Source organism: Molothrus ater, chromosome 18, assembly GCF_012460135.2.
Source record: "Molothrus ater isolate BHLD 08-10-18 breed brown headed cowbird chromosome 18, BPBGC_Mater_1.1, whole genome shotgun sequence".
NCBI classification, from domain to species: Eukaryota; Metazoa; Chordata; class Aves; order Passeriformes; family Icteridae; genus Molothrus; species Molothrus ater.
Genome location: NC_050495.2, coordinates 11,180,747 through 11,201,954, shown reverse-complemented (window position 1 = coordinate 11,201,954; position 21,208 = coordinate 11,180,747). Strand labels below are relative to the sequence as shown.

At 45.2% G+C, this 21,208-nt stretch overlaps 1 protein-coding gene across 4 annotated transcripts in view; it reads right to left on the bottom strand.

Annotated features, from left to right (window-relative positions):
* Window positions 1-299: 299 nt before the first annotated feature.
* DEPDC5 (DEP domain containing 5, GATOR1 subcomplex subunit) overlaps window positions 300-21,208 on the bottom strand; it is a 43,041-nt gene continuing 22,132 nt past the window's right edge. For 2 of the 4 annotated variants that reach the window (XM_036392916.2, XM_036392917.2), the window contains exons 28-43: window positions 20,349-20,466; window positions 20,024-20,191; window positions 18,975-19,194; window positions 17,560-17,693; window positions 17,107-17,215; window positions 14,294-14,356; window positions 12,617-12,762; window positions 11,784-11,861; window positions 11,176-11,308; window positions 10,241-10,349; window positions 9,340-9,564; window positions 5,318-5,487; window positions 4,189-4,360; window positions 3,104-3,164; window positions 1,927-2,009; window positions 300-1,121 (exon numbers count right to left, since the gene is read on the bottom strand). In XM_036392916.2, the coding sequence (XP_036248809.1) occupies window positions 826-1,121; window positions 1,927-2,009; window positions 3,104-3,164; window positions 4,189-4,360; window positions 5,318-5,487; window positions 9,340-9,564; window positions 10,241-10,349; window positions 11,176-11,308; window positions 11,784-11,861; window positions 12,617-12,762; window positions 14,294-14,356; window positions 17,107-17,215; window positions 17,560-17,693; window positions 18,975-19,194; window positions 20,024-20,191; window positions 20,349-20,466 (2,285 nt within the window). In that variant the 3' untranslated portion in view covers window positions 300-825. The remainder of the gene's footprint in view (window positions 1,122-1,926; window positions 2,010-3,103; window positions 3,165-4,188; window positions 4,361-5,317; window positions 5,488-9,339; window positions 9,565-10,240; window positions 10,350-11,175; window positions 11,309-11,783; window positions 11,862-12,616; window positions 12,763-14,293; window positions 14,357-17,106; window positions 17,216-17,559; window positions 17,694-18,974; window positions 19,195-20,023; window positions 20,192-20,348; window positions 20,467-21,208) is intronic. The other 2 variants (XM_036392919.2, XM_036392920.2) reach the window with 1 other exon arrangement.

Genomic DNA, 21,208 nt, shown 5'->3' with positions numbered 1-21,208 from the left:
TTGAGTGGAGGAAGCTGCCTGCATGCAGACACATTCTAAAAACCTACCCATAACCCTCGGCAGAAACCTGCGCTCAGTGGCCCTTGATTTCTCCTTAGGCTTTGGTGCTGGCCTTGAAAGACAGGAACTGGCTTCCTGCTCTTGCTGTGTGACACTGTTCTAGATCCAGGCACGAAGACAGAAAATCCTGTATGATTACAAGACAAAGCCCCAGCACAGAATTTTGAGCTGAACACAGAAAGCATTATTTTCTTTTGGCAATTGTTTTCTTTTACTCACCAATGTTGTATTGCTGTCTGTGGAGTTACAACAAAACATCAGGTCACTTTATTTTCTGCATTTTACTTATTTACATGTATGAAAATTTAACAAGGATCTCTCACATCTTATCTTACATATTCACACAATCAGGTGCACCTTGGAAGGGGAAGGGACAGGCTGCTGCCAGGCACATCAGATGCCAGCTGGCACCGACCATTTCCAGGGACTGGAAGCTGATACCATCACACTGTGCTGAATCCAACTGCCCTTGAAAACCATTTGCACTCTCCTTTCTTTACCTCTGCTCTAACTGAAGTTTTGGCAACCAAGGACTGTAGCTACTTAAAACCAAGCTGAGGTCAGGTGATAGATACTGGCAAGCCAAGAGCTCAAATTCTTTTTTTTTCCAAGCACTTAATCAAATTCTGTTGAATATCAACAGCAATATCACTCAGGTCCTCTTAGAGCCTCAATATGAATCCAACAGAGAGACTTCTACTTCACTTCTACTTCCTTGCCACAAGGTAAAGCTTCTAGCTGTCTCCCTAAGAGATAGAGCCCCACTCACGGGGCACTGGCGTGCATCTTGTCCAGGCAGTCGGTCCAGAACGCCACGAGCCGGCTGTCCTTGTTCCAGCAGAAGTCTGTGAAGTCTTTCAGCAGCCGGTCTGCGAACTTCTCGTCGCCGGTGGCGCTGGAGCGCCAGGTTTTGGTCAGCATGGTGTTGTAGGCCCAGTTGTAGCCGATGCGCTCCTCACAGAACAGGTTCTGGGTGCTGGAGCTGGTGGAGTTGCGCCGGCGCCGCTGCTGCCCGCTGGAGAACTTCCTCTTGGAATAGGGCAGCTGCAAAAACACTGTCCCTGCAGGAAACAGGCAGCACTTGAGTGTGACGCACAGCTAAGGCCCTGCTGCTGGTAGCTGATGGTTAAATTCCAAAATGAAACGGGCCTGAGTTTCATTGAATTGCCTTGCAGCAGGAGAAAATGGGATACACTTCTCCCCCTTGGCCCTTTAGGTGCTACTTCTTCCTGTATGTTACAGCACCAGGAGGGAGTGCACTTTGTCTGCCTTTCTCTTACAAGCACAGAATGAAGCTAAGATGTAGGCTCTGATCCATCTTGCTAGCTTCCCATCCATTTCCATTCTCTTCTGCAATTCTCCAAACACTGCCTTCCTGTCATTGTTTTCACATCTCAGCAAGCAGACCCTAAAAGCTTGATCTGTCTCCCACACAGTGTGTATGGGTAGAGATGCATCTACAACAGACCTTAAGCATGAAAACAGAGCACTGACACAAAAACAGAGCACTGACTTGTCCCAACACCTTTCCCTCCTTCTTGCTTCTGGGTACACATTTATTTACATTGACCTTGGAATAAGCTTTGCCTTTTTTTTTAAATTTCCTCATCTTCTGGAAAGAAAACTTTCAGAGCTGCTGTAAAGCAGGATTTCAAACCAACATCATTTATTAGCAGCAACACTTGGTGCTTTTCATACTGCCCCCTCCAGTTTTCTGGTTTGTGTTTTCTGACACACCTACTTGTCATCTGGTTAGGGACAGAACAGCACCAACATCACTGACATGAAACACAAACCACATGTGAAATGGTTCTCTTGTTTGTAATAACCTCCTCCTTGCCACAGAGCCTCCCAAATATTGCTCACCTGTGACATGGATATACTGGGGCTTGTTTTCTGCTGGGAAGTTGAATGCAGAGGCTGAATATTTATCTTGTACAAATCCAAATCTGAAGAAATAGAGACAAGGGGAATTAAAGAAGAAAAGAAAAAAAAGATAAAAAGAGCCACTCCAGGCAGAATTCCTCAGCCAAAGGCAGAGGCACCAGAGGAAATCCTTCCACTATCCCTTTCTCATGGCCTGAAGGCAAAAGGAAAAGGGATGAAGAGAGCTGAGCCTCTCCAAATATTCCCTGCCAGACACAGTGTGAAAGCCTGTGACCCCACACTGCTCAGGCCTGTCACCCCACACTGCTCCCTGTCCTGACTCGAGCTGGAAACAAGAGCAGCAGCTCCATGCAGTCTCTGACAAAATGGGGCAGCTGCACATGAGAGAGGGAAGAGCAAAACTCAAGACAGAAGTTCCCTGGGCTTGTTTCAAGCTGCAACATTATTATTTTCATTATGTGCAACGTTCCATGCAGAACTTCAGGCAGCTTACCTGGCAGCTCTCTGCTGTTCATAGGATACCTGTTCTTCTCCTGCTTTCTAAAGTAATGAAAGCTGATTTCCAAGCTAAAGTCCATTACAAAAGGCAGCCCTCTCTGTCATGAAAAAACCCCAGCATCTACACCATGAAAGAAACTGGCAGCTCAATCACACAAAGGGATAAGGCTAGATACTACCCAAAGGTTCCAACAATTCCTTCTTAAACTTGGCCCAACCTCCTCTGTACAGCTCCCACCCCAGGCTCCTGCCTATTGTCAATCATCAGGTGTCATCCAGCTCAAGACTATGCTAAATACACAAGAAGGTGTTGCATTTTTAACAGGCTATAATACACTGATCCTTCCCAGGAAGAATCCATTACAGCCTTTCTGCTTCTAACTTGGAATAACAGGCACTTGCCAAAGGCTCTCCCTAGGAGGACAGTATGGTTCCTAAGGAGGGACAGGCTGAAACACCCCACAGCTGCCCCTGGCACCCACAGAACCACCTGGGGCTGGAGGCTGTGTTTTAGTACAGCAGTCTGTGAGCAGAATTCAGAGAGGCAGACAGCACAGAACCCAAGAGACTCAGGAGTGACTGTTCAGCACAGGCCTTCACCCCACATTGTCCAGGGAGACAGGAACTGTTGGGTCACCCCACTCCACTGCAGACACACCTGTGTGCTATTGCTTCCTGCAGAAGATGCATTCTGTCCCAGTATGTTTCTGGTTCAAAGCCTGAAACAAACAGAAAAGTAACAATTATCTAGTAAAGTTACTTTATTTCCTTCCTTTTGAAGACTTCACTTTTGCTCAGGAGGCCTCAGGGCACTCTTTCATTTCCCCATGCCATTTCTTTCAGTCACACTTTTTTGTCAGGTGTCTCAGAGATGTGTCTTGTGCACGCCAGTAGCAGACTCATATCTGAATTTATTATTTGTGTCTCTTGAGATGAAGGAGAGGAACATAAAGGGGGGGGGTGTGGGAGGGGTAAGGAAAAGAGTGGGCTGCTGTGTATCACAAGAGTGCTCTGAAAATATTTAATTCAGTCAGCTGGGCTATGGTGACCTCACAGCATATGGATTTGTCACATTCATTGTTCAGTTACACCTGGACACTCAGTCAAGGGTTGATTAAAATATCAAACTTACTATGTTAAAACAGAGCCTTTTGCTCATTCTCCCTCCTCATTATGCAACTTTGCCCTTCTCTGCATGGGAAAGGTCTCTGATTTTTGTGGTTCCACCTGAGGTTTACCACAACAGGCTCACTGGAAAGGGCGAGGTCACATTGCAGAAAATGAGACTGCAGCGCCTCTGCTTAATCTCATGTGCAAACACTGTAACCATTAAAGTAACCATAGCAACAACAAAAGAAGGATGGCAGTGGTGAAAACCCAATCTTAGGGAGGGGGAGAATAAACAAATGCAGGATACAAATGCAGAGCAGCTGTGGGTGTAGCAGCAAAACAGACACAAGAGTCTGTCAAACACAACAGCTACTGGATATGGGTCTGAAAGGGCACAGGGTAAGCATCACTGGGGAGACCACCCTTCCTGTGTGTTGGTGCTTCCTGCTGCCCACAATCAGCCTGCCAGCACAGCTTCCTCCAGCACCTCCTTCCTGAGGGGCTGCTGACCTGCAAAAACAGCTCCTTTACCTAAGGCTGGCTGGTAAAGGAGCCCCTTGATGTCAGCTCTGCACCAACAGTGACCTGTTTGCACAAAGAACCCTGAGGGGTAAAGCAAAGTGCATTTCTTACCATCAAACAAATGCTCACTGCCCTCCTTCAGCAAGCAGCTCACGTTGAGGGGGATGAAGAGCTGAGCTCGGAGCGGGTCCCCGTACAGGTAACTGGGCAGGGCAAAGGGGCCTTCCAGCACTGGCACCAGCAGGAACCCACAGGAGGTGGCCTTCCTGTGCCAGCCCTGAACCTGAGCAGAGATGCACACAATGAATCAGAGCACACATGCCAGCTGACCAAGGGCACTTCTGTGCATAAGAGCAACTCATGCCCCAGGAATAGATCAGACATGCTCAAATCTCCACAGGCTCAGCCCGCTCGGCAGGGCAGGCACACCAACGTCCTTGCAAGCAAAGCAGTGCAAGCACAAGACATCAGGCTTTCCTTTTTCTGAAGTGCTCATCAATCAGAAAGCACTTTAAAATAGGACATTTTTCAGGAACTGATTCAGCCTACTTATCACCAGTGGCTAAACACTTCTGCTTTACTGGAACAGTGCAATTGATTTTAAATAAAAGCAAAACCGACTACCTAGTGCTGTCTGGCTGGGTGGGGTAAAGCCTGGTGTTAAACAGTTTGAGTTTCACAGAAGCTACATTAGGGAAGAATATCTAAAAATGAAATCTAAAAATTTAATCTAAAAATTAAAAAGTGACAAGTTTTCATTTCAAAATGTTTTCAGCAAGTTAGAAAAACCCTAAAACATTCCTGAGCAGGAAAAACACATTGCCTGGAAAAGCCCTGTTATGAAAGCAATTCCACTGAGATTTAAAGTTTTAAGGTTTGGGGATAGAAGGAATGTAATGTGAAACAGATTTTTTTCCAAAGACCTGGCTCAGGGCTTAAAATTTGCCTAAGGGGGACTTAAATTTATCACCTTGACCTGTGTTGATCTCTGCACAGTGTGAATAAAACCCACTGAAAGCAGAACACACTCAGGCAGACAGAATGACTGGAGCTGGTGTGATAAATGCTGACCAGATGCAGCAACACTAACAACCACCAGGAAAATTACCTATGGAAATAAAGGCGGATGGAAGCCACTGTCTCTCTCCCTAAGACTCTCTAGTACAACGTCCCCAGTGGTCCAAGGGACACAGAGGCCAGACAGGCACTTCTGTGGCTGCCCAGAACACCAGGATCTCACCATCTCAAAAAGAACAGCTGCAGTCACTGCCATCCAGTGTAACTTGATCTCAAAGGCAGCGTTCAGAGAGAAGTTGCCATGGTAATAACAACTGCACCACTCCAGCCGGTCCGTGCGGTTGTTCACATCCACATCCAGCGTCACCGTGCGCTGCTCGGGCACCGTGGCAGCTGGGCAGCAGCCAGGGGACAGCAGGGTTCACAAGGGCCATCAGGGAGAAGGAGGCAGACAGCGTGGAGAGAACAGAACCAAGATCAGTCATTTGAAATCAATCTGTCCTCCCATTCCTCCCCAGGTATTTTCAGGCTGGCAGAAAAGTCCCAGAATGTGGCTCATCCAGGTGACAAAAGACAAAAATCCTCAAGTATTTCTCATGTCAGGGGTATGTGCTACAGAATCACCTCCCCAAGCAGTCAAAAGACATTTCAGCTGCAGTAAGGACAGAGATCCAAGAATCCAGCAGGTAATCAACAAGCAACTGGTGCCATAATTATGCATGGCCAGACAACACCAGCTTCTTCATGCCCAAAACATCCCAAATATTTCTATATGCCTCCACCAGAAATCACAACAGGGTGCTGTTACATGGGGCAGGAGCATTCCAGGACTTTCCACAGCTAAAGGAGATTAGAAGTTAAACTTCTTGTTTCTTTAATCCCATATCAATATCCCACATTACCACATTGCTGAAAGTGCACATCCAACACTTTCTGTAAAAGCACAGAGTCAGCCAAGACATGCAGCAGCATTCTGACCACTGCAACAGCTCCTGGTGCCTTGCAGTAAGGGCTGGGATAGTGCCCAAGATGCAGCTCCTTTTGTGCCCCATACCCCAGCATCCCTCAGGTGACAGAAACCCTCAGGTACCAGGCAGGAGAGGGACAGAAGCACAGCAGTGGAAGTGACCTGGCTGGTGTCACACACAGGACTGCAAGGCTGGGGACAGAACCCAGATCTCCTGACCTGGAAACCAAAGCCCTGCTATGAAACACACCATCACCTTCAACTTTTCTTGAGACAAATACATAATGTAACATTTCTGTTATGTTAAAAATTGACAGAAAACAATGGGCTGCAAGGCTTCTATGGGAAAACTTCTGCCCTTTTTATTATTGCATGCATGAGGGATGTGTGTTATCTCTTCCTGAGGAAGATGTGCACCTCTTGATAGGGTCAACTTTTAAATTATCTTATCATTTGATGGTTTGATGGTAGTTCAAAAAAAAAAAAAATTGAAATCCCTCCTCAAGGTAGATGGAAAGTTCTCACCTTCACTGCTACTGCAAGTTACCTGGAGGCACTTTCAAGATTTTAAGGAAACCCTTTACATTGCTATTATTGCAGTGTAGAACGTGAAAAATAAAAACACAACAAAAATGAAAGAACATCACCCAGTTTTGTTTCATAAATAAGACCCATTTTTGTCTTTGGGAAATGTATGATTTGCAATTTCTGAGTTGATCTGGTACTGTCAGACCAACACTGCGAGAATTTCTTTTTCTGGCTCCTTTGGGATATTGTGAATACCATACTTGTGGTCAGGAGGTCATGGTGCCAAATTTGTAACAAAGTGTGTTGGAAAACAACATCCTGGAAGCTGTGAAAGCAAAGCAGCTCAGTCAGGTAGGTGTTGGTCATTAGCCAAGAGGTCAGTGATAACACCACAGCCCAGTGTGCCCAAACCAGCACACTGTGAAGAATGAGCTCCCTGCTCCCTTACAGTGTTGCTTTTCCCAGAGTCTGCTTTTGCAGACTCCCTGGTAGGGCTGGACTGTCCCCCTGCCTTGTCTGCAGCTGCAGCTCACAGGCAAAGCCAGAGGAAACCAGTCCAACAAGGTGAGCTAATCAAAAATACATTAAACACTGATGAGAAATGTCCATGTGTCTGAATGCAGAAGCTTCTGATTAAAACCAACTTGTTTTAATAGAAAATACTCTGGCTTCCATAGGTCAGACTTTAAGAGGACTCACCTGCTTCCCAATTGTCTTCTACTATTGAGTATTTAACTAAAGATTGACTAAGCAAATCGGAGAGGAGCAGGCAGGTTATTCTCCAGTCACAGACTCCACTACATACATGACTACAGTTGCTAGTGCATGCACTGCTACAAATCAAAGGGACAAGATTAGCTGGGTCACAGGTCACACTTCCACTGGGGAGGGAAAGGGGACAGGCACTGGGCAGGTGATTGGGAAATTGGGAGGGATAAAGATTTGAGAGATACATGGAGCTTGTTCCAGAGCTCCCAATGCTTGCATGCAATTTTATGTCACAGCCTGACATTTAGGGAAGGTGGGGAGGGGAAGAAATAAAAACCACAACCTAATCAAGACCAAGAGAGGAACAAATGAAGTCACGTGGACCAGGGGTCATCTGGGTTTAGTAAAGCTCTTTACCTCAGATGAACTGCTGAAGTTTTTTTGGAATACTGTTTAGAAGAGGGACAGCACAGAAGCATCATTTAAACCAGTTCCTTTGTAAGAAAAAACTTCCAAGCTCAATTTTTCTACAAGAAACTACAATTCCTGGAAAACCCAGACTGCATGAGAGCAATCTAAAGGCATTTATCACTCATTCAAGGGCTGCAAATTAGTTCAATAGTAAAATGGACATGATCCCAACTGAAGGGAAAAGGAGAGCTACTCAGGTGTGCAATACCCACATGCTGCAGGAATACTCTCTTTTCCTGGCTGGTGTTAAATGAAAGGTGAGGGGGACACTGAGGACACCTCTACTCATCCCCAGGGGTGCAGGCCTGCTGAGCCTCAGGCTTCTCATGAGCTCACAAGAGAACACAAACACAGGAATGTCAACTGGCTTTCTCAGGCTAAATAGTGAGTAAGAGATCAAACCATGAAGAGGATCTGGCCCCAGTGCCTCCAGCCTCACAACACTTTCATGCCAGCCAGTTCAGGCTTCAGCTCTAGCCAGCCACTGAGCTAATGAGGCTGGACACCAGCCAAGGCAACAGATTTATCATGTGACAGGGAAAATAACCTGCATATGTTGACTTCAGAGAATTAACCATTAGTTCAGACTCCCTATCCTTAATGCTTTTGGGTTTCTGATGCTGTTCCTCTTCCAACAAGGCTCTCAGAAATACACAAGGATTACTGTGACTTCAGGTTTAAGAGATACTACACCTGCAGTAAGGCACTTCTCTTCAGAAGGTTAGATATACACAACAAGAGAAAATCAAAATTTTTCTTTTTATCCTTAATTGCTAGGCCTTTAACAGATGCATCTAAATAAACCTGAAGCTGCAGTTCCATAGCAATGATTTTTCTTTTAAACAAGGAAAGGAGAACAAAAGCAAGTGACTCAGGCTGGCCTGGAAATGTAACAAGAAGCTGACAAAGCAACAGGGTCAGTCACGCAGCCAGTGTGTTTCATGGGCTGTTAGAGCAGTCAGGGTTGCTCTCCACACCTCAGAGAACATCAGACACTAATGGGACCTTGCCCAGCAGCAAGATCTTCTACTGCTTCCATACCACAGGGGTCATCTGCAGCTGGGCTTCACAGACTCATTAGTGCAAGGAGTCTGGTTCAGATTAGCTAGAAAGCCCCCAGCACATCACAGAGACTTCTAACACATCTGGACCTCCCTGTGGCTTTTGCCCCTAGGGAGCAATTAGATATGTAATTTTAAGAACAGTTTGGTTGCTTTGCCGTTCTCACAACCTATCCCTCCATCCTCCTTACAGGTTGTGAACAGTCTCTCTGGATTTGCAAGGAGACAAAGTATCTTCCTCCCTGAATTCTAGAGGTTCAGGAAGAAGGAATGCTTTAAGAAATACTTCAGAGTACTGGAACACAATAGAAAGTAAAAGTTTCCTGCCCAGCCAGTGAAACACACCTCAAGCATATGAGAGCGAGTCCACATGCAAGACACTGTAAGGCCAGCATGAAATTTGCAGCTTGATTGCTGGTCCACGTGAGATCATCCCCTTGGCTGGCTGCTCTTCCCCTTTCAAACTATCCCCGTGAACTTCCCCAGCTGTCACCTGTGCTGTGCATCTACCTAAGAGTGCAGCTGCCTGGCTCCGTCCTCCGAAACTGCGGCTAAAGGAACTGTGCCTACTTGCATAGGAGGCGGGGCGGCTGGGCAGCCAGGGCAGCAGGAACGCCGGGATCTCCGAGTGCAGCAGCTCTTCTGCCACAAAGGCCACCTCAAACCATTTCCTCTGGAAGGCTGAGAAGTCATCCATGGCAGCTGTGTGCCACATGGCAGGCTGCTGCAGCCCCACTGCACAAGGGGAAGGGAGGTCGGTTAGAAACAAGTGTGTCACGGACATATTTTATGAAAAATCCTTTTGCTAGGAGTTTTTTCTCCTGAGAAGCTGAGAGGCCTCAGAAATGAAATGTAAACAATAATTATCTGCTGCTGTGCAATGCAACAGGTGCATCTTTGATTGATCTCATGTAGCTGTTTCTAATTAATGGCCAATCACAATCCAGCTGTCTCAGACTCTCTGGTCAGTCACAAGATTTTATTGTCATTCCTTTCTTTCCTTGCTAACCTTCTGATGAAAACCTTTCTTCTATTCTTTTACTATAGTTCTAATATATCATTTTCTTTTAATATAACATATATCATAAAATAATAAACCAGGATTCTGAAACATGGAGTCAAGATTCTCATCTCTTCCCTCATCCTGGGACCCCTGTGAACACCACCACACAAGTGGACAAGGCTCAGACAGAAAAGTAGCTCTTGATAAAAAAGAGGCAGGATAAAAATTATGTTTTCTGCTATTCTTTTTTTTCCCTTAACTAAAAAGGCCAAATTTCTCAGACTCTTGACATCAGTGGTTTTGGTTGCTCCCAAAATGCATTCCTGCTGCAGCACCCCTAAGAATCAAGAACAGCCCAGTGATTATGCAAAGGGATAGTGAGCAAAGTCTTGTAATAACAATGCTGACCTCTGTCCGGTTCTTTGTCCACAACAATCTTGTAAAAATAAAAGCCATAAATAAAGGTTCGTAAAGCTTCTCCAGATGCATGGACAATAAGCTGCTCTTCTAACATTTTCTGAACAAGAAAAAGAAAGAACAGAGCCAACATGATAAAGAAATCACTCTTCCAATTACATAAAAAGGTTGCTAGAGAACATTAGGAAGTAATTTTCTTTTCCTTGGCATCTCTTTGTCCAGATATGTGCCTAGCAAGAATTACCTGCAAAGTTATCTCTTCATATTCAATAAATGCAGGAATTTCTTATCTCCCTGAGAAATTACATTTGACCTTTCTACAGATGTCTGTCTCCTCCCATACCCTGCTCTGGTTTTATAGATGGATTTATAGAAGGTAAGAGTTTGGAAGCATTCTAAGTTCTCTGTTAATTGATATGGGATCTCAGCAGAGGAATGAACTCCAGAACATTTCCAACCTTCTGCCCCTGACACAGTTCAATACAGAAAAATCCCTTGATGAATACAAGCAGTGTTCCTGCATAAAGTGTGTCTGCTTCAGATCTGAAAGGTCATATGCTGGTTTTATTACAACTTCATTAACTAATTATCAGAAAGGAAAACCCAATCAAAGCCCAGTACCTCAATTCCAACACTGTGCAGAGCACCTGGTAAGTGCCAGCTAATTGGAGGTTATAAACAGAACCATCACCATATAAGTAGAAAAAAACATGTAGTACTAGTGAAGAATATGTTGCTGTTTTGTGATAGGAAATGCAAAAAATGTCATAATTAACTCATATTCTATTGAGCTCTGCTTGCAATGCTCATCCATAAGAGGATTTAAATGGGTAAGAGAAATGATTGCTATGCTTTGCTCTAAAACTTTACTTTCTTCCCAGAGCGAGGCATTTCTGGCCCTCCATGTGCTCCTGGAGTTTCCTTACCTGCATGATGTCAATGGCCATGGCCTGGGTGTGCACCCCTTCCACGTTATTCACCAGCCAGTGCACAACCTCTGCACTGATGAAGCAGTAGGGGGAGAGCCCCTTCTGTTCAGAGAGCAGCTGGATCCCTGTGCTGGAGCACAGCAAGTCACACGTGTCAACACTGATCAAGAGCTCTTTTAGGTAACAAAGACAAAAATCACTGCTGGGGGAAAGGAAAAAAGGGAGAGGGAGGGTAGAATACAGGACAAGAAATGCCCAGTGCCCCTGGAGTGATGCCTCATTGGCTTTTGGTAACAAGATGAAGAGCTGCCATTGACAGCACTTGGGTGACTTACTGGGAATTCTTGATTTGACTTACTGGGAATTCTTGATTTCACTTACTGGGAATTCTTGATTTGACAAGGTTCTGGGACTCTAATAATTGAAGTCTTAGCTCATATCTCAATTTCTATAAAATTCCTTATTAGAGTCTGGAACTGAATAACAAAAGGAAGTTTAAAACTCTTCAACAGCTGGCATGGACTCTCCTTTGAATGACTCCACTTCTCATGTCCTCTTATTAAACATCTCATCACATGTTAAGCACATTTATATTAAAAACTTACGTGGGGTGTTTCATGGCTTCAAGAATCTCTACCAAAGTGGAGGAGGAAGTCAGAGCACTTGTTGAACACTGCTGAGAGCTGGGCAGTAAACAAAAGCACATTCAGAAATCAAGGAAGCTGCTAGATTTGTTCCAATATGTACATTGAAGAAAATTGCTCTCTCTTCTCAACAATGACTTTGCCACATTTATTTCCTTTTTCATCTCAAGCACAACTAAAAGCATCAGAAGAGTATTTCCCCTCTGAGGTCACCAGGACATTGCTATATGGACCCAATGCAATGTGTCACATCCAGCTGTACTCAGCAGCAATTGAGAGCAAACATTCTGAAGTTGGCTATTTTTTTTACTGTAAGATACAACCACAGGAAACAGGTGCTAATAAAGTTTATTTTCAACATTACTTCCTCCCTGGTGTCTTGCTTCCAGGTTAGAACCTCTTGGATTTCATCAACCTACTCAATCCAGTTAGACCTGCAGCCCCCCCGCCCCTTGCCAAAACAGACAAGATGTCAATTCAAAGCCTGGTTTCCTACTAGCAGATTTCAGAAATGGAATTTCTTCATTTCTTGAAGAATGAAGCCCTTCTTGTGGGTGGAGAAATCAGGCCTTGTGTTCATTTAAGTCTGGAAAACTGGGTTGCAGGGCTTATTTTACTACCACTCTGTCTGCACGTGGAAATGCTGCAGTAAGGTCTTGTGACAAGTGCCTGCTCGTGCTGACAGGCACAGCACAGCCTGTTCCCAGGCTCCTGCTTCAGTGCCCATTCCCTGACACCAGCAAGGGGCTGGAATTGAACAGCTCTGCAGTACAGCACGGCTGTGCCTCTCCTACCTGCCCTCTGCAGCAGCAGCTGTGCTGTATCCTGGCTCTGCAGCGTTCTGGGTGCTCCCCTGGCTGCTGCCCCTGTCAGGGACCTGCCCCGTGGGTAGCAAGGTGCTGCCATCTGAGGATGCAGGAACTGACTGATCAATAGAGACCTGGGAGGAGCAAACACAGCAACATCTCTGTGAAATCCATCATGTAATCCATTTCCCATCTTCTTCCCTCCCCACATCATCCGTACCTCAGCCCAAGTTAGTCAACAACAAGCAATGCTCTAAGGAAGCACAGGCATATGCAGAAGGGGTAAATACAGTCCTACTTTGTCATCACTACAGAGCTCCTGACAAAAAACAAATTCAGACCCAAATAAAGATGAGGATCACCAACCCAGCAACAATTGCATTGAGAGAACTACTGGCAAACCAGCAACACCAGTTCCATTTTCGACCCAAGGGAATAACTGATTATAAGCACGCAACAGGACACTTGATCACTATGGCAAGGTAGTAAGCATTAAGCAAATACAGTTTCAAGTCTAACTCTCAAAAACATGCAAATGTATCACACGAATTCAAGTTTCATAATGCTCAAAAAAAACCCCAGCTCATCTCCCCTCCTTTCTCAGGGCAGTATGAGAAGGCTGCTTGACACCCACCCACACCTATGTCGCCAAGACAACAGGAACACTTTCCTCCCGCAGGAACACTCACACTATTCCAATGGTAGACTGAATAGTTCACAAAATTACCATAAAATCATTTCAGAAAGAGCATGAATGCTGAAGGATTCAGCTAAGTACAGGCTGTAATTGCCATCTGTCATTAACACGTATGGTTTAGTAAAGGCACATTATATAAAACTGGAGAGGTGGGGGAGAGAACACGAACGGCAGAGGAATTCGAACTCAAGCTGGTATAAACACGGGGGCTGCTCTGCTGTGATGAATCCACAGCACACACACAGCTCAAAATCACAAAGCTGGGAGCTTGACTTAGGTCTGACTGCCAAAAGTCCTTTATTTATGCCATTTCTCACACCCCAAAAATCTCTAATGGCAGATGTCCCTTTTTGGGCAGCCAAAACCAGCAGATGCTCCAGGGTCAACTCTTCAGTGCCCACAGCCAGCAAAAGCCTTTCTCCCTCCTCAGGGCTCACTTCAAGCAGCAGCATTTCCTAGGGCCACACTGTGTTACTGCTAATTCCTAACTGGTGTTAACTGGACAAACGACTTCAGCCTCAAGGACTCTTTTAAACCAAGATGATACTATCTATTTTCAGCCTCAGTTGTTCAGGAATCCAAGGAGACAATTTGACTTGGATATCTCCAGAGTCACCTGTCAAACACGACAGAAGAAATTTAGCCAAGAACCAGACAAGTGAGCTGTTGCCATTTTGTTCAGTGAGGGAAGATGGAAAACAAGCACTTACTGGAAATCAAAAAGAGCAGCTTTAATAGTTGACAAGACAGTACTGCAAAGGACAGGGCACATGAACATCCAAAACATAGCACAAGCATTGAATGGTGGGGTAAAAATGCTTGCATCTGCCACTTTGTTCTGCCAGTGCTGTACATCTCACTCAATGGAAAACCAACACAGGCTCCCAGCGTGTTCAGCTCAGGACACAAATGCTGTCCATCACCTCAATCCAAAAGCCAGAGATGACAACAACCCATTCCAAACTGACCTGGGAGTAGAAGGTTGAAGCTGTGCGTGGGCTGCGAACAAAGTCCATAAAGAAGGCCCCATCCTGAAGGCATCAGAGGAAGTAGGCCCATTAATGGCAACAGCAACAGGAACAAGGAGTTCAAGAAAAGCAAATAAAAGGTTGTGCAAGTATGAAATGACCACAGAGAGAAAGTATGAGGAGAATGCAAATCCCAGACCCAGAAGGTCATTGCAGCAGAATGCACAGCGTCAGGAATTACTCACACACACATCTTTACTTTCTCTCTCTCTAACGAGACATTGCTTTTCCTTGGCACAGATGCATTCCCAAAATTTTTAAACCCACACTGATCAGAAGCCAATTGAAACTGCAGCCTTCCCTCCATACTTCAAAGGAGAAAGTCTTGAGCTCTGAAGTATGGGGGCTTCCATCCCAAATACAAAACTGAAATACAGAAACCACAGGTGTAATGACAAATATCCAAAGAAGGACAGGTTGGTTTTTTTTTCTAATCTGGTAGACATTCAAATGATAAAGAGGGAGAGGCAAAGGAGCTCTTTTCAGGAAGCATCCTCTTCCTCTTACATACAGGTCTGGTATGGTGCAAAGGAAAGGGAAGGAAAACTCAACACAAAGACCCTTCCAACACTGTGCTTAATACTTCATGCAAAATTAAACAGACACTGCCTGTGCTATGCTCCTGCCTACTGCCAAACCCCAGTGCATTTATCCCCAGCTGCTATTCAAAGATGTGTCACGACTCTCTTATCACACAAGACAATGTAGTGGAACTCATCTAGATTTTCATTCCCTATTTGCAATTCTTTATTCTGTTCCCTTGGCAAAATATTTTTGTCTAGCCTGCAGTTAAGATGATGCTTACCTTGGTACATACATATAAAACAGTTTCTGGGAAGAATCAATGCCAGAGTTACCTGACTGGCAATTTACATTGTGCAGAGCCAAGTGCCCTGCATCCATAAGGGCAAAGACTTCCCAAACAGATCAAGTGGGTTAAACCTCACTGGGTTAAATCGAGTGGGTGAGCTCACTGGGTTAAAACCACAGTGTTGCCCAGTGACTGGCTCAAGTGACTTGTCAATTCTACTCTGAAACCAAGTGATGCAAAGCCAGTGGCTCAGTTTTCATCTGGAATAACTCAAGCACTGAAGGGCATCCTTGAAAAGCACTTGCTCCCTTGGCTGCTGGCAGAGCTCACAGCTGTGATAATTTGTCACTTCTCTGGCTGCAAATGTGTGGAAAGGCAGAGCTCCCTGTGCTGAGGAGCCCTGCAGGGGCTGTGACACGAGGCACACACTGGCTGCTGTTCCCCAGTGAGTTCAATGCTGCCTGCCCACTGGCATCTTTCCAACAGGCATAAGCCATCAATTAGGAGATTGCAATTGCTTATCTCCCAGTCCCTGTGTGTAAATATTTACAGGAGTGTTTACTGCTGCAGCATGAAAGGCCTGCAATTGATAACACACTCTTCCAGAGTCTCCAGTCAGCCTTCCAGAGAGGCTTTTGAACATTACTGTTAACAATGGCATTTTCTGGTAGCACAAAATCTGCTGGTTTGGTCCCAGCACATTCCTGTGCCACTGCTAGGGAAGCCCACTGGGCCTCTTTCCCCCTCTGCCACACACAACTGGACAGAACATTCTTCTCTCCTGTTTCTCACATGGAATTTTCACCAGTTTTACTGGTGGAGAGGGACATTTAAGATTTCTGTATTTAAAGAGAAAAGCTGATTTTTCAAAATGGTAGAAGAGAAGCATGCAAAGCCTGAATTATGATGTGGAAGTTTGCACACACACCTCAGTTTGAGCACCTGCTGTTTCCAGGCCTAGCACATCCTGCTCCAGACTCATCTGTGCTCTCCAAACACTGACACTACAAATCAGTGTCTAGTACTGAGATGATCACAGTTGCTCTATCCCTTCAACTTTCAATATCTAGGTCTCCAGGATAACACAATACTTGTTCCTGGTGGTGGCACAACACAGTGGATGTAGAAACATTAGATGCTTAGAGAAAAATGCTGAAATAAGTGTTGATAGTGGTGAATCTGAGAACTTTTTCTTTGCAATATTTGAACTGTTGAACCCAAAGATAGGTCACATTTAGATCCTCTACCTTTATTCAGTTCCTTGATACTTTATTTAAAAGACTTTCATGTCAGAACACAGAAAAATAATCAAATATTTCTGGTTGGACATGGAGGCAGAGTTCCTGCTCTCCTGGGTGTCACAGGACAGTTGACAGAAAGGCTGAGGAATAGCACAGTCTTTTCTTTAAGTGCCTCAAGAGAGCTCCAGGAAGATCACTTTCTCCAGCCTGGAGTCCAGCCAGTGAAGGAATGACATCTAAACCACTTCTCAGGAACACACCCCCTCCTCTAAACAGAGGCAAGAGACTCAAGTTCCTGCTGTTAAAATCCCACTCAGTGTTCACACTGTCACAAGCTAGAGGTGGATTTTGCTCTCCAAGACAGCCTGCACACAGATGCACACAGCTCTGCACTGCTACACCCAGCAGCCAAGCCATGACTGACATGAAATGTGCTACCAGCAAAGGAAATGCACTAATTAGCAAACAGCACTTAGATCAGCAAAATGCTGAGACAGCATCCCGGGGATTCCACACCATTGTCACTCTTAGGGAACTGAATTCCTCTGCCCTTGCACACAAAGGCCAGCACAGGAGCAGCCCTTGCTGAATTAGAGTAAGATGTGGTATGATGTAGCCAAGTGCTCAGAGAAATAATCTTTGGTTATTTGACGGATTCTTGTGTAGAAAGAGCAGCCAAAGAAAGCCCAGGCAGTCCTTACCTTGCGAGGGCTGTCCATATAGGTGGGTGTGATAGCAATGCTCCCACTCTCTGAAGGCTGGCCAGAGCTCTTCCCAGAAAGCATTGCTGCTTGCTGCTCCCCCAGGGTCCTACCAGAAAAGGAATACAGAGTTTATTCAAACAGACTTTGTGTCAGCTTCCCCCCAAAGGCAACTGTTGCAGAGGGCTACTGCTGTATTTTCAGATATTTGCTTTCCCACACACTGAGGCACAGATCCAACATTCCAAAAGTACCTTTTACCCCCACAAACAACATGGACCCTTGCACTCAGTTTTATTATGCATGTGTAATACTAATATAGCATTAAAAATATTAATCTCTTATGTATTTAACACAACATGAGGCAAGGTTCCCCAAATGTGCTTTAGCCAGCCCAGGTGCAATATGCAGGAAGGATGTTCTTGGCTCTTCACACAGCCTGTAGAGACTCACTTCTGACTGGCTTCCATCTGCAGCAGAGCTGAGAGTGCTGAGGTTCCTTTTTTCCCAATGGGAGGTCCAGACTGCTCCAGGGAGTGAGTGGGAATTGGACCAGAAATCTGCAAGCCTTTCATGGCAGACCCTTTCTAACAAAGAAAAATGGAAGCACAGACTTAGTCAAGCTAGGCTTAACTAGTAAGCAAGAGCACAACACCTCATGTCAGCAGGGCTTTATTAAGCACATTTTAAAAAAGGAGTTCAAACCACTGGTACACAAGAAGGGGAACAGCCTAGTGTCTTTTGTGGATGTTATTCTGAAAATAAAATGCCAGTTATTCTATGGAAAAGGTGAATTTGCTTCAAAATGACCCCATTTGCTGTGAGAACAAGAACAGGATTGAATACACACTAGCCAGTTTCTCTTCAGCCTCTTGAAACTACTGTTTACCCAAAAATTCACTCACATACTTCTCTTTTCCCAATCCTTCTCCTGAATCTGCAGCACAGAACCAATCCAGGTTACCCCAGAAGTGCCCAGCTTCACTACCTCAGCCCCCTCTGGATGAACTGTCTGCATCACAAGGCAGAGTGGTGCAGCCAGGCTAAGCCCACCTGCAGCACAAAGCAGAGCACACCTGCAAAGAGGAGGGATCAGGCTCCTGGGTAACAAAAGACTGGCCATGGTATAAAACACAGCAGAGGCAGGACAAGATGGTGCAGAAGAGCCTGGCTTGTCCCTGAGCAAGAACTGCCCTGAGCCTGGCTGCAGTCACAGCAGCACAGGATGCTCATCCCAGGGACATTTCCTCAAGCTGTTGAAGGAAACAGCTCTGTTTCCTCTCCCAAAACATCACTTCTGTGAGGCAAAACAAGCACTTAATTAAGCCCTACTGTCTGAAAGCTGACACAGCACAGGGCTCAGCAGTGTCCTTTAGGGATGGATGACACGATGACAGGGACAGGGGCACCGTGCCCCACCTGCCCGGGGTGCACTCGGGTGTAGCCATGATATTTTCTGAAAAATCCTTTCCTTAGGATTTTTTCTCCTGAGAAGCTGAGGGGCCTCAGGAACAAAATGTAACCAATGGTTATCTGCTGCTGTGGAATGCAACAGGTGCATCTGGGATGGGTCTCGTGTGGTTGTTTCTAATTAATGGCCAATCACAGTCCAGAGTCAGTGACAAGCCTTTGTTATTCATTCCTATTCTATTCTTAGCCAGCCTTCTGATGAAATCCTTTCTTCTATTCTTTTAGTATAGTTTTAATATAATATATATCATAAAATAATAAACCAAGCCTTGTGAAGCATGGAGTCAGATCCTCATCTCTTCCCTCATCCTAGACCCCTGCAAACACTGTCACAGCCGTGTCTCTGTGCTAACGCCTCCTCAGCGGCCCAGGGCGCACCCAGCCCCAGCGGGACTCACTCGGATCATTCGATCGGAGCGGTGGCGGCGGCGGATGCGGTTCAAGCCCTCCACGAAGCGGATGAAGCCATCGAGGAGCTGCCACTCCTCCTCGTCCGAGCGGGGCTTGTCGCCGTACACGTCGCAGTGCGCCTCCCCCTCCATGATGCGCTTGGTGGCGCTGATGCAGGCGGGCAGCAGCAGGAACCGCGTCCTCCAGAACTTCAGCGACTCGATCAGGCTGCGGCAATGTGGAAGGCGGGACAGAGGTCAGCGCTTTCCTGGGAAGGGTTTTCCAGAATCTGAAGTGTAAATCTTTATACCTGCTGCACTTTTCAGCGACCACCCTCGCTGCTATCCCTGACACAGAACGAGCACACGTGCAAAGGAATGGTCAGAATTTGAATATCACTGGCAACAAGGCTATCCTCAGAGTAATTGTCACACAGAGATATGCTTTCTTTTCTGTAAAAGATAGGCCCCAAAAGCTTTTTCTCTAAAAATATGCAAGCAAAAAGGAATTTTCAAGGTGCACATTAGCGTAGGAGGTATTTTGACTGAGAGCTGAAAAGAAAAGATGATAAAGACTGGTTGTGTGGAGAGAAGATATCAAAAAAGCTATTGATACTAGTGGAGATATTGCACATTTCTGGTAAGCACTTGCTCCACAGCTTAGGAGTAGGATTGTATGTCAAACCCAGCACTCAAGCAAACCTGCAACAGCTTCAAAATGAATGGAAGTTTTGAGTCAGATCAGTAAGAAGCCAAGAAAAGCATCTGTGTGGTACAAAATGCCATGATATTTCTTTGCATTTCTAGCAGAGGAAAAAAGAAATTCATGCTGAATTTTGAGATCAGGAGTCTGTATCAAAGGTCAGATTAAGCAGCAGCAACACAGAGCAAGGTTCCCACAAGGCAACAGCTGCTGGAAGCTGACAGTGAAAGCAGGCCAGATATTCTCCCTGGAGTACTGAGCATTCGTGGGTTGAACTTGATGATGAAAATTTAGGTCAAAAAGAAAAAGAGGCAATTAGGACACAGAACAGTCTGGATGGAAAAGAAGCTCTCACCTGAAATCCTCTGAGCCAGCAGAGCAGATATACTGATCCAAGTAATTCCACTTGTACTCTTCCAGTCTCTCATGGGAAAATTCTACCCAGCAAGAGACAAATTCAGAGTCAGAGTGTGAGGGGCACAAGCTGTAGGTGTAGTTTATCTGAGCAGATTCATATGGATACCTAAAAGATCAAACACAAGCATTAATCTCAGTATTATTGATACTGATGCTTCTCTTTCTTCTCCTAAAAAGAAAGGTGTTCTTTCAAGCAAGCCCAGAGCTGCAGAAGAACGTTCACCAGAACACTGACAGCAAACTGCTCAAGCAGAGATACTCACTTAGGCAGGTAGCGAGTCACAGTAATGATTTTGTCTTTTAAGGTGACTTTGTGGAAAGTCCGGCCCATGCTCAGCCAGTACTGATCCTCTTCCTCAGGTCTATTTCTTGACACAAGACCTGGTTGTAAAAAGCAAAACCCTTTCAGCTTACTGCAGTGTCATGGACATATTTTCTGAAAAATCTTTTGCTAAGATCTTTTCTCCTGAGAAGCTGAGAGGCCTCAGAAATGAAATGTAAACGATAATTATCTGCTGCTGTGGAATGCAATAGGTGCATCTTTGATTGGTCTCATGTGGTTGGTTTTAATTAATGGCCAATCACAGTCCAGCTGTCTCAGACTCTCTGGTCAGTCACAAGATTTTATTATCATTCCATTCCTTTCTATTCCTTTCAAGCCTACTGATCAAATCCTTTCTTCTATTCTTTTAGTATAGTTTTAATATATCATTTTCTTTTAATATAATATATATCATAAAATAATAAATCAGCTTTCTGAAACATGGAGTCAAGATTCTCATCTCTTCCCTCATTCTGGGACCCCTGTGAACACCATTACACTGCAGTACTCAGAACTTTAACAAAAAACTGTGCCTATAGGAAGAGAATCCAGAGCTAGAGTCCAGAAGTGAGCTTCTGATCTCAGCACAAGCTAAACCCCAGCTTTCAGGCCACATTTTTAGGGAGCAGCCTTTGCTCTTAGAGTTAAGATGTGCTGATATCATAAGCAAAGAAGAGCATTTGGGATTCCTACACCCCCATTCAGAACTTCCCTGGGAAGAACCACCAAAGAACAGCCAACATAGCGAGCTGAGCAATTGGTGGATGTGCCTAATTGCAGGTGACTGGGGCTGGCAGAAGA